General features: G+C 38.3%; 1 protein-coding gene across 2 annotated transcripts in view; it reads left to right on the top strand.

Moving 5' to 3' along the window:
- SUPV3L1 (Suv3 like RNA helicase) overlaps positions 1-12,168 on the top strand; it is a 23,353-nt gene extending 11,185 nt beyond the window's left edge. For both annotated transcript variants that reach the window (XM_087764077.1, XM_087764076.1), the window contains exons 6-15: positions 1,010-1,121; positions 1,405-1,482; positions 2,655-2,746; positions 3,678-3,858; positions 4,260-4,353; positions 5,021-5,240; positions 5,605-5,685; positions 7,199-7,375; positions 8,961-9,109; positions 9,504-12,168. In XM_087764077.1, coding sequence (XP_087620203.1) covers positions 1,010-1,121; positions 1,405-1,482; positions 2,655-2,746; positions 3,678-3,858; positions 4,260-4,353; positions 5,021-5,240; positions 5,605-5,685; positions 7,199-7,375; positions 8,961-9,109; positions 9,504-10,002 — 1,683 coding nt within the window. In that variant the 3' untranslated portion in view covers positions 10,003-12,168. The remainder of the gene's footprint in view (positions 1-1,009; positions 1,122-1,404; positions 1,483-2,654; positions 2,747-3,677; positions 3,859-4,259; positions 4,354-5,020; positions 5,241-5,604; positions 5,686-7,198; positions 7,376-8,960; positions 9,110-9,503) is intronic.

Below are 12,168 nucleotides of genomic sequence, written 5' to 3'. Positions count from 1 at the left end.
GAGCAGTGCCTTGTATCAGGTCCCTAGAGGAAGCTTTCATTAGTACTTTTTTTTATTGCTTCCAGCATCTTTTTGAAGATTCCTCACCAGTGTGTTTCCAGCTGCACAGAACCACACCAGTTCTGCAGCATTGCAATAACACATCACATATTAATGCAGCATAGTGTGTATGTACAGTAGTGTTTACCAAATGATCTTGTGATTTCTTTGTTTTTGATAAGTCTGTGATTTAGAATTTGTAATTCCTATTACTGGTTTATCAAAGCAACACATAAGAAAGATTGGCTCGTGCTAGGAGATATCTGTAATGTGTACCGCGTAGTGAATGTGGGTACCATGTAGTGATGTTCCTTGTTAGTAGAGTTACTGCGCTTTTTTCCCATGTGTTAAGTGTGTGAGGACTTTTCACTTGGCAGCTCGTGGATCATACGTAGCCCTTGAGGCTTAAACAGGGCTTCCTGCATGGCTCTACAGGTGGCTGTAGGTATGGAAGGAGCAGCCATCTGCCTGAGATTCATCGAGTGTAGAGCTGAGAGAGGGTGGTGGCCCCTGCTGTCTCTCACAGCTAGTCCTCATGAACTCTTGCTATGTGAGTATAAGGCAGCAGGTGAGACACACAACAGGGCAGTCGCCAAATGAACTGGAGGAGGCTGGAGCTTGCAAGGCTCTTTCACTGCTGGGCCTTGCTTTATGAGCTCCTTGTACTACAGCTCTTCTGACAGTTCTTTTGTTGCAGATGTGACAGCTCTGAAATGCTCAGAGGAAGATGTAATCTCCTGCAGGAGTAGGGGAGGGCATCTAATTACAGATACTACCTTTTCATCATACCCTTCAGTCTGATAGGACTTAAGTACAAGTCACAAGTCTTAAAAGGCTGAGTAGTTATTTTCTGTATAGCTTCCATTATACTGTCTTAGAAGGTACTTTAAGAAACTGGTTTTTTTCCCCTTTGGAAAGGGGATTCCGTTATATTAAAGAAACTTAATATGAGTTTTCTGAATTGCTTTAGAATGTGCCATGTGACTTGGTGACAGGAGAAGAGCGTGTGTACGCCAGTGAAGATGCCAGACAAGCTCCTCATATTGCTTGCACCATTGAAATGTGCAGCACTAATACGCCTTGTATGTATACATAATTGTTTCAGTCATATCTGTGGTATCTTTATGTGTATTATTGCTTGGACTCTGAAGTAGCTGAGCTATTCCTTTTCAGTATTTGAACAATTTCTGAGCTATGTTAGAGCGGTTAATAAAACCTGGATCATCTCAGAATAGCTTTTGGGTGGTAGAGGATTAACTTGATTTGAGCAACCTTTTTTAGAAAGCCTTTGAGTTCCTTCCTGTGTTGTACTGCTGTTTTAGATGATCTTCCTTGGTGCATCATATTTTTCTTTTTTGTTTTAAGATGAAGTTGCTGTGATTGATGAAATTCAGATGATTAGAGATCCTGCCAGAGGGTGGGCTTGGACAAGAGCCCTTCTAGGTAAGCTTGTTTGTGTTGACAATGAACTAGTTTAATGTGACTATAAATGGCACATTAAATTCAAGCTTAGCGGTCAGTATATTTGTAAGTGATTACAATATGTGATGCACAATAAAAGCGAGTATTGCTTCTTCATATGTCTTCTCACAGGTTAGAGAGATACTCTGCCTCAAAGGATTTGTCTGTGTGCAGCAAGTTACCTGTCATGTTTTACTTAATGAATGTTTTTTAAAAATTGTATTCTCTTAAGTTATACAGATGCCTCTGTTAGTTTTGCTTCCTTGGATAATATGGAGTCTTTGTGTTGTTACACCATGCTGTCCTTTTACATTGATTATTTTCTATAAGTATGCTTTTTTGTTCAATTAAAACACCACCATTTTTGAGAGATTTTGTAATGAAAAGATACTGTTAAACGTATGGCAACGTGGTGAACATAAAATATTTTCTCGTGTTAATTTCTAATGGCTCATTTATAGAGCTGCATCAGTCTGTTAAAGTCATAGAAGAAAATGCTTCTTTTGATAATTATAGAATTTTTCAAGAGGAATTTTTGAAACTCATTTTTCCTCAGATTTTGCACAGAAGTTTCAAATCTGATTCCTCCCCCCCCCCCCCCCGCCCCTTCCCTTCACTGCTTTTGATGCTAAGTTTAACAGGATGATTTGTCACACTACCCCTACCTCCTATTTTTTCCATTTTTCTATTCTGATTGCATTGGAGACATATTCATAATTTTAGAAGGTCACGCAGAACAAAGCTCCTCAGTTCTGCTGTGGTTTGGGAGTTAGTAGTAGTAAATAAAATGTATTCAAAGCTTTGCTCCATTTGTTCAGTGGTTGAGCGTACTTCTTGTTTTGGCTGAGAGGGTGCAACAAGGTATTAGATTATCATAGGTATAAGATTAGATTATCATAGGTATAAGATTATCATAGTAACAGATTTCCAAGCATCACTTGCTGATATCAGATCAAGAGCAGCTCTAAGGAAGTAGTGTATTGTGGGAGAGGCTTTAGGTACTGATCTGGGATGTTGAAGGAGATGAAATACAGTCCTCATTGATGTGTTTAGCAAGCAAAATCTAATTTTTGGATAACTTAAAAGTCAGCTAAAGCTACTGTTGTCTATAAATACATAATGTTTTGCATTTTATTTCATTGGATCTTGTTCAGGACTCTGTGCGGAAGAAATTCACGTTTGTGGAGAAGCTGCTGCTATAGACTTGGTGACAGAGCTCATGTACACTACAGGGGAGGAAGTTGAAGTAAGCTTTTTAATTCTGTAAAGTTATGGACAGAACAGCAGGTTCTCCTTCCTGGAAAACAGGCAAAAATTTAGGGTCTTTTGGGGGTATCACTGATCAGTTACTCTTGCAGGAGTTCTTATTTAAATGTTTCTCAATTCCTGTAAACCAAAGGAGATGTTGCAAAGTTTGGTTGTTGGGTTTTTTGGGTTTTTTTTGTTTATTTTTAAATAGTGGTATTATTTTGCTTAAGGAAGATGAGTGCTTTGCTGAATTCCCCTCAGGGAATGCTACAGCTGTTTAGGGGCTTTCTTTACAGTTCTGTTCTTCCTGGAGGGCACAGTGCCCTCAAGTTTGCTGAGGTTACTGGATCTGTTGATAGTTATTCTCCATATGATGAGGAAAGGAGTTAAAAGAGCTAACACCTCCAGAACAAAGTGATTGAAAGATCTCTGAAACACAACTTTACTGTCACAAGTATTTTTTTTTTTTTTCCTTGGGAAGACTCCTTTATGAAGAGTATTTAAAAATATAAAATTTGGTACTAAGAAAGTCCAGCTGGCATGATTTCCCGGTGAATTAGCTGTAGCTTTATATAGCTGTGTGTAGTGGGGTGTGTAATTCTGAAAGGGGACCATTTACAGCATTCAGATGACTGACTGAAAAGAGACTCTCATTTCTTGATAGAATTGCTACATAGCCTGTATACTTCTTTTCTTGAATCTAGTTTACATGTAAAAATATATAGTTCTTCTGTTTCTTGAAAAGGCTGTATAGTTCTCAGCTTGGGAAGTGCTGCAAGTATGCAAGTGCATAAGGTGTATTATCCCTTCAGGACTGTGAGAGGTCCCTCAGTGTTACAATCAATTGTGGTGATAACCATGCTGGCTGATATTCCACAGGAATTTTTCATTTAAAAACATATTATCTTTGACAACTCCTTTGATTCTAGGTCCGAAACTACAAGAGACTCACTCCTCTTACTGTGCTGGATTATGCCTTAGAATCTTTAGATAACCTCCGTCCTGGGGACTGCATTGTCTGTTTCAGTAAGAATGACATTTACTCTGTCAGTCGACAGATTGAAGCCAGAGGCTTAGAATGTGCTGTCATATATGGCAGTCTGCCACCAGGTAAAGCACTCTTCCTTTTATTTTTAAGGGAACGTTCTGCTTATTGCTGCTTTCTTAGAAAAACTTTTAAAATGAAGCAGTACAAGTTTTCCTAGTTTTGCATCTCTATGTAGTTAGAGAAAGTAGTCAACTTTTGTTGACTGGTGTTTTAATCTTGGGATTAGACCTTTATTATGTACTTAATATTGATCTTCAGATAGATGTAATTAAACGAGGTCTATCCACAGCTCTGGGAATGATTTAAATCCCTCCTGCCCCTTTCCCCCAACAACAGCCAAATACCAATCAAATAACAACTTTTTTTTCCTCAGCCTATTAGGAAGGCATCGGGCTTAGTGATACATTGTCTTTATTTTGTAAGAAGAGTTTGCTATGTGAAGTGTTTTGTCATTCTGCTTTAGGAACAAAACTTGAACAGGCAAAGAAATTCAATGATCCTGATGATCCATGCAAAATTTTAGTTGCTACAGATGCAATTGGAATGGGACTCAATTTGTAAGTACAGGGAGTATGATTTTTTTTTTTTTTTTTTATTTTTTTTTTAGGTGTGATACCTGTATTAATTTCCTCACTTGTTTCTGCCAGTTTGACTAATTTGGCTAGATACCTGCTATGTCTAGATAACACAGTACATACGTTTTAATTATGAAGTAGTACTCGATTTGATAAGCTCTCATTTTAAAACTGATTCTAAGAATTAAATGGCTCTCTTGGCCTGCTTCTGTGTGATAGTAGGCACTGTTAAGATCCTTGCGATTCACTGGAGTCAGATGTGCTAGGATGTCAGAGGATCAGTCTCTTGCATTTCTGAAATGTAGAGCAAGTTCAGTCCAGTTGCAGATGTATTTTGTTGCTGAAGGCGAGGTAGTCACATTGCTATAAACTACTGAGGCAGATGATGATGAATGAACTGGGACCCTATTAGAACACGATTGATGTGTGTAGGGGTGATGATTCTCCTGCAGCTACCAGTAGTCTTGTGCTGCCCTTTTGAATACGCTGTGTCTGTAAGTAGTATCTGTGGTCCCTTAATTTATAGAGGGAAAAAGGGTCAAAAAAACCCACCAACAAACTAAAAGGCTTTCATTCTTCTGTAGTAGGTTGTATGTTGGAAACAGTTCGCAAAAAAGGATTCCTCTTTGTTTCTGTTCAAATATTTCAGGTGTATAAAAAGAATAATTTTTAACTCTATAGTAAAGCCAACTATCAATGAGAAGGGAGAAAAGGAAATAGACTCCATTACAACCTCTCAGGCTCTACAAATCGCAGGCAGAGCTGGGCGTTATGGCTCGTCCTTCAAACAAGGAGAAGTCACTACAATGCATCGTGATGACCTCGTGCAGTTGAAGGAAATTTTGAGTGAGCCTGTGCGCCCTGTGAAGGTGAGAGGCTTAGTACCCAGTTTGTACAAATGTGCTCTGGAGCTGTTTTACTATGTTCTGATCCTAAATTATTTTTCCTTGTGTCTGTTTACAAGTTAGTAATAAAAATGGATTGCATCATGACCGACTTTGAATACATGTCCCATTTGGAGGCTTGCAATATTTCATTTGTATTGAAGCTGCTCTTTTAAGAATTAAAAGCTCAAACACAGAAGTTCTTAAGTTCCAGATAAGCGTGCTAAATAAACTGAACTCTGTAGGGTGCTTTGGTTTCTTGTGTTTTGTCTTTCTAGATTTTGCTTCTGATGCACTAACTTAAGAACAATATTGAGAATTAATGGAAATTTTTTTCTTTTCCCATCAGGCAGCTGGCCTACATCCTACTCCTGAGCAGATAGAAATGTTTGCTTATCATCTCCCTGATGCCACTCTATCCAATCTAATTGTAAGAATGATCAAAATACTAGTTTCTGCTTTAAAAATTAAGCATTGCTTGTAGTCACTGCTTTTGTACGAACATGCACTTTGGGAACCTAACAGACAGCCTTGTGTGTATCTTTTATCAATGGGATTCTTCTCTCTACCACAGCAGGGACTGCAAATATGTTTAGAATGCTTAACTTTTCTGTGTTATAATAAACTTGAAAGCTGTTGAAGTGTGTAAATATGTTTACACATGTTGAAGAGTGTGCAACAGCCTTTTCATTTTACCTTTCCTGTATTTTAAATGTAGACTTTTTGGTTTGAAGCTGAAAACATTAGAGACTGAAATTTTGGTAAATTCATGTCAAAATTCCTGGGAAACTGGGCTGATCATGTCAGATTTCTGTACATCTGAGAGCTACCTGATTTTTTTCCTGGTTCTGTGGACTTTATGGTAAAATAGCGTTTGCTTAACTTTGAGAAAACAGGTTTTGTGGGATCTACTTGATCTCATCATTAGCTGAATAGTAGAATTTTTGGAAGTGCCTAAACCTTTTAAAGTAGAAATTAAGCTTCCAATGCTGTATTTAAAAAAATACTATCACAGTTTTTAGTACACTGAGAAATTCTTATCAGCTTTCATGGATTTAAATGCGTATTATTGTTCTCTGCTGATGTGCTGTTATGTAGCAAAGTGTATGATTTCTAACCTTGAGGTAAAAGATTATGCTTGGAGACATCTTGGAAGACTTAGGCTGGTAGGGTAACAGCACATCAGTAAAATTTTACTGTTGAGAATTTCTGGGTTAGCATCGAAGTATTAAGATAAAAAACCTATGTTATTATTGATCTCTTAAGTATTCAGTCACATATTTAATTGAGAAGCTCAGTATTTCTTTAAAGATCTTTTAAAAAATCTTTCAAAGATTTACACTAGAGAAATAATTTTGGGAGCCCATAAGAATTTCCCCTGCAATGTGCAGTGGCATCTCCTGTTTCTCCAAACCTTGGATATGTTTCAGGTATACTTTGAACTCCTCTGTTGCAATAGTGTATTTATCTTGTGATTTCTTTCTTCCTAAAATAGATCTGTTCTTGACATTAGGCTGAAAATACCTCAGTTGTTGAATTTTATGCTGTAAAGTTAGCTTTTTGGGTCATGTTAAGTGACAAACCTGGAACAAGTTCTAAACATAGTAGTAACTGGTTCCTGTGGTGGTGTTCTTTGTAATTAAAATATACACTTCCAGAACACTGCATTTGTTACTTAGGAGACTAATTGAAAATGCTTAAATAAAGCATAGTGCATTATGTCTTCTCCTCTGATACTGTGTTAGAGAATTTTATGAAAATCCTGTTAAAAGAGGGAACTTCCCTGCCCCCTTTTTTATTACTGTGGTCAAATTTGATAGTTGTAACTGTTCTTTCAGTATAACTAGCCTTTGAAACAGTACATAATTTTTTGGTTTGGTAATACAAAGTCTAACAACCCTCCCCTGTAATAACATCCTCTTCATTTGGTTATATTTTCACAGGATATTTTTGTGAGTCTCTCACAAGTTGATGGGCTTTACTTTGTCTGCAATATTGATGACTTTAAATTTCTAGCAGATATGATTCAGCACATTCCACTAAATTTGCGGTCACGATATGTCTTCTGCACTGCACCCTTGAACAGAAAAGAGCCTTTTGTGTGTACCACATTGTTGAAGGTCAGTTATTTTTTTCCTCGAAAAAATGTGGTATTTATATTGGAGCAAGGGAGTCTTGGTGCATTGAGGCTGTATCTCGCTGCTACATTTATTGTGGGTTTTGTCATTAGATCATTTGAGAGCATTCTTAAAGTGCTCACAGGTAGTAATATAAAAGAGCTGGAGATTTTTTTTTTTAAATTGCATTCTTCACCATTTTTATTGGCCAAAGCTTTTAACTTCTGAGAACTGATTCTCATTTTGTGATGTAAATTAAAATTTGGATAGCTTTTCTGCTGTTTGCCTCAGAGAATCCTACTGCTTGCCTTGCAGGCGACCTTTGAACTCGGAGAGATCAGAATTGTGTTATGTAGTCACTTGTGCACTGTTAAGCTTTGCACTACAGTGTGTCTAAAAGTAGTCCTTAAAAACCAAGATACCGCTGCTTCAAGGTGTTAGCTTGTCAACAAAAGAAAAGAATGTGGGATTAAGTGTGATTGCTGATGTTGTAATACAGTTACGTAGAATTAAAACCCCAGAAAATACAGTGCTGTAAGTTGTTCTCAGAATTACGTCATTTCACTTTTCAGGCCTGGATGAACTATTTGCCACTGTGCACCCAGAGTGATTATTTTGAGGAATTTGTAGTCAGCTGATTTCAGTTTTTCAGGATTAATAATTTTGTTTGGGACTGTTACTTCGTTAGACAGTATTGCCTTTGTCCCCTTTTAGAGTCTGCATTAAACATTTTTAATAAAATAGTGTAAAAATGAAACTGATGTGGTGCCCTCATGTCACAGATATTAGACCTGTGCTTTTAAAAAATGGCTAATAAAAATTGAGTGATTGATTTAAAGAGTTGAAAAAAAATGTGCCTCATTAAGAAAATGCTGAGCATGCAGACCCCAAGTAACGAAGGTGCAGAGGGGCATAATGTGATGTTGGAGGGAGGTAGGTGGGCTGTTGTGAATGCCTGTGTGAATTTAAGCCCCGTTCCTTGGCAAAAAAAAACTCAAACCAAAACAAACCAAAAAAATTCTTGTATCAGCCAGTTAGGAAGCAGTTATTCCAAGTCATCAATGCTCCTGAAAATCTTAAATTTAAATCTTGTCTTGTTTATTTGTTAGTAAAAGAGCCGAGATATCTAGGTTTCAGAAGGGCTGATTTCTAGTGCAGATTAATCTGTTTGGGTTGTGAATAGTGTGTTTCGTAAGTCAGGGAACACATTTAACATTTTGTCAACCCTGGAGATTCTGAAACAAGATAATGAACAGAATAGGAGCAGCAGAAGAAAAAAAGACAAAGTCCATTTGCTTTGCTAGATGAAATCATATGCCTTCAGTGTTACGCTTTTCTGGATAGCTCTGTACTTTTGTTGCTTAACTCTGTGCATGGCCCATGGACAAATTGTGTTAATGAGGCCCTGGAAAGGAGATGTGACTCCTGTGTTGAGTAATTAAGTAAAAGAATGTGTGGCATTTGGGCTGTGTAAAACAAAGCAGGTATTTTCTGGAGTATTCTATGTATACAGACTCAAGGGAATTTAATTCATTTGGGATTTCTTCTTTCCTGACTGAGGACTTCACTGAATCTGCTTGTTTTTCAGTTTGCAAGACAGTTCAGTAGAAATGAGCCTCTGACGTTTGACTGGCTCTGTCGGCACACCAAATGGCCATTAGCCGCTCCAAAGAACATCAAAGAACTTGTACACCTTGAAGCTGTTCATGATGTTTTTGACCTCTATTTGTGGTTAAGGTATCATCTTTGCACTTGAAAATTATTTTACTTTTTCCTAATATTTATTACTTGCAGTCCTAGAAAAGCTGTGTTTTCAAGCCCGTGTGTATGTGGTGCAATATGGGCTCCTTTGGCCCTTTAGAGGATCTTGACAAATGCGAATGTAGCTATGTTGTGGGAGCAAGTCATGGGTTCTGCAGAGAACAGTTTGTGACTGACAGAGAGAGAAAGTTAGAAGCAAGGTGATCCTGGACTGGAGCAGCTGAAATGCCACTTAAAATACAGTGGCCTTCCCATGCAACATGTAATAATTTTTTTTTTTTTACTTTACATAGTATGTATCTCATTTTTGTCCCAGTGAGCAGTCCTTTGGCAAAAAGGTTTAATTGTGTGTTGTTTTGCCTCTCTTCAGTTACCGCTTCATGGATATGTTCCCTGATGCTGTCCTTGTAAGGGATATTCAGAAAAAACTAGACAACATTATACAAGTTGGTGTCTGCAACATCACGAAGCTGATCCGAGCTTCACAATCTGCAGCTGCTTCTGTCACAGCAGAAGTTGTGTCAGAAGACTTTCCTCTTTCAAGGACTAAGAGGGATACCAGGCCGGTTTCAGACCGTCACGGTGTAAAATCCACAGAGGCACTCTCTATTGCTGCAGTGGAGGTTCCAGGAGAACGAAGAGCAAAGAACTTGAAAGCCTATCGATCTGCTACAAGGCAGGAGGATGTGAAAAGCCATGGACGTGGATCTCTTGCCAACAGATTGCTGCGTGAAGGACTTCTAACGCAAGAAATGCTGAGACAGCTGGAGAGTGAGTGGCAGGATCAGCACAGGAATGGTAGATATGGCCTTGGTTCAAAAAGAGATGATCAGAATAGTTCAAAGGACACAGGGAAAAAGAAAAAATAGAACCATGTCCTAATTCTGTTTAGTTTTTATTAATAAAATAAAATACTATTTTAATAACTTCTTTGGCATTTCATGTTTACACTGGTGCAGCTCCGTGATGTTTTTTCTTCTCTTGTGACCAGTTACGTGAAGCACTCAGAGAAATGGACTCTTAAAAGCTCAGAGGCCATAAGTTTGCTTTTACCAGTCAGCTGTACACTGTTTCAGTCATGGTGTTCAGCGTAAGTGTATGATCTGCTGCTATGTGAAAATTTGAACTTGATGTCCTCTTGCAAGATATCCTCACATCATTAATAAACATCGGATATTTCACTAGTAATTAATTAGCTACTCATTCCATCCCTTCCCAAAGGGCAGAGTTTAACAGATAACGAACAAGTAATGAACAACGTGGCAGGAAATTGGGTCAGAATGGTGATAGGAGTCATGCGCCTCCAACCTCTGTGCCCAGTGAAAATGTGGAAGGAGGCGAAATTTGTGTTAATGTGTTGGGGAATGATGAAATTCTGGAATTTTTGAGTAAATTTCAATTCTGTCATCTGAAGGGTAATTACTGAAACAAAGCAAAATCTGTCCTTGCTCGTTAAATTGTATTCTTTCTCCTAGGAAAAGCTCATCACACTGATTCAGGCAAAGTTTGGGGGAAAGAAAAAAAAAAAGTTGGATTATGATTTTGGGGGCAAAGGAGGAGATGTTAGAGGCATAGGTATTATTTATTTAATTTTGAGAAATTCGGATGTCTGTTTCTCCTTGATTTTTCTAATTCAGTTTCATACAAATTATTTTGTTCTGTTGCACTTCATAAATGTGTTTTTGCTTCCATGCCAGTTTTTTTGTGATATCTGAATTTTGAGAGGAGACATAAAATATTTTACTTAAGTTCACATAACAGCTTATAGTTTAAGTAACATCTTGTGGGTTGGTATTTGTGCCAGTAGTATTTCCACATACCTATTTTATCGTGGCTATCATAAACTGGTAAAGTTAGGTGCTTACCACCTGGAGGAAGGTTTAATTTGTTGGAACTGAGTTCTCAGGAAAAGGACTTTTTTTTTTTTTTTTTTCCTGATGCAGTGTCACTGAATAATGTTTAAGGCAGTGCACCACCAGGCTATGCCTCTTTCATACACATGCAGATGCTGTCATTTGTGTGAGCAGCTTTAAGGTAGCTTTTGAGATCCCAGTAAGGGTACTGGAGAGTGGAAAGAATCAGATGCTGATACTGCTGTGTATTCACAGAAATGGGTTTCAGTGCTAGGACATGTTGCTGGGGCTGCCTGAGGAGAATAATGCTGCAGCAACCATATTTCTGGGGTTGGCTATATACAGGTCTGCAGCTCCTGTGTGTGTTAATGTTGGGATACTTGTAAAAGCCGGGTTGGATTTCACTGTATCGACTACCTGACTTTCTAAAATGATCAACCACATATTTCTGCAGGTTGAAAGTTTGCTGTGAATCCCCTTTACTTCCTCCTAGTATCAATCCTTTAAGCTGCTGTTCAGAAACAAGTCTGCAGCAGTTTGAATAATGTTTTTAACAGCTGTTTTCAGTGTATTTCGTGTACTCTTTCCCCATTATTTACTAAAAAGCAAGCAGTGTGTAAATGTTTCTAGTCCACATGATCTCCTGCTGATTTCAGTACTGGACTGGTGGGGAGGGAAAGTTTTAGGTCCTTCCCCTGCAAAGCCCCATCTTTCTTTCCTCCCCTAAGAAAAACCAAGCAGCTATGCATGTGTTGCAGTGGCCATATGAATGTTGTGAATTTTCTGCTTTGCGGATGAGTAATTCTGCTTTGCTTTCCCAGAGTCCTGACAGCCTCTGCTTAACAGCAACATAACTTGCACGGAATGTGAACTTGCAATTAACCCTTACAAATGTATTCCATTTGATACTGTTCAAATAGCTTGTGTGGTGTGGTTTATTGATTGAGTGGTATCAATTGCCTCCTTGTGTCCTTTGCACTTGACAGACTCAAAGGGAAGTTGTAGTTGCTCAAGCCTGCAGATGGGTTTTGATAGCACACATTTGCCCACTTACCTCTTGGACTGCAAACTACGTGCTGAATCTGTGAACCACTGTTTAAAACCACACTTGTGTAAGGATGACTCCTCTTGTTTTTTTCCCCCAGTGCGTGTGGGGTTGGGTTGCAGGAGACCCACATTGCT

Source organism: Nipponia nippon, unplaced genomic scaffold (assembly GCF_047370975.1).
Source record: "Nipponia nippon isolate SJK-2023a ecotype South Korea unplaced genomic scaffold, ASM4737097v1 scaffold_3, whole genome shotgun sequence".
NCBI classification, from domain to species: domain Eukaryota; kingdom Metazoa; phylum Chordata; class Aves; order Pelecaniformes; family Threskiornithidae; genus Nipponia; species Nipponia nippon.
The sequence above is the reverse complement of the archived record's forward strand: the minus strand, read 5'-3'. Positions and strand labels throughout refer to the sequence as shown.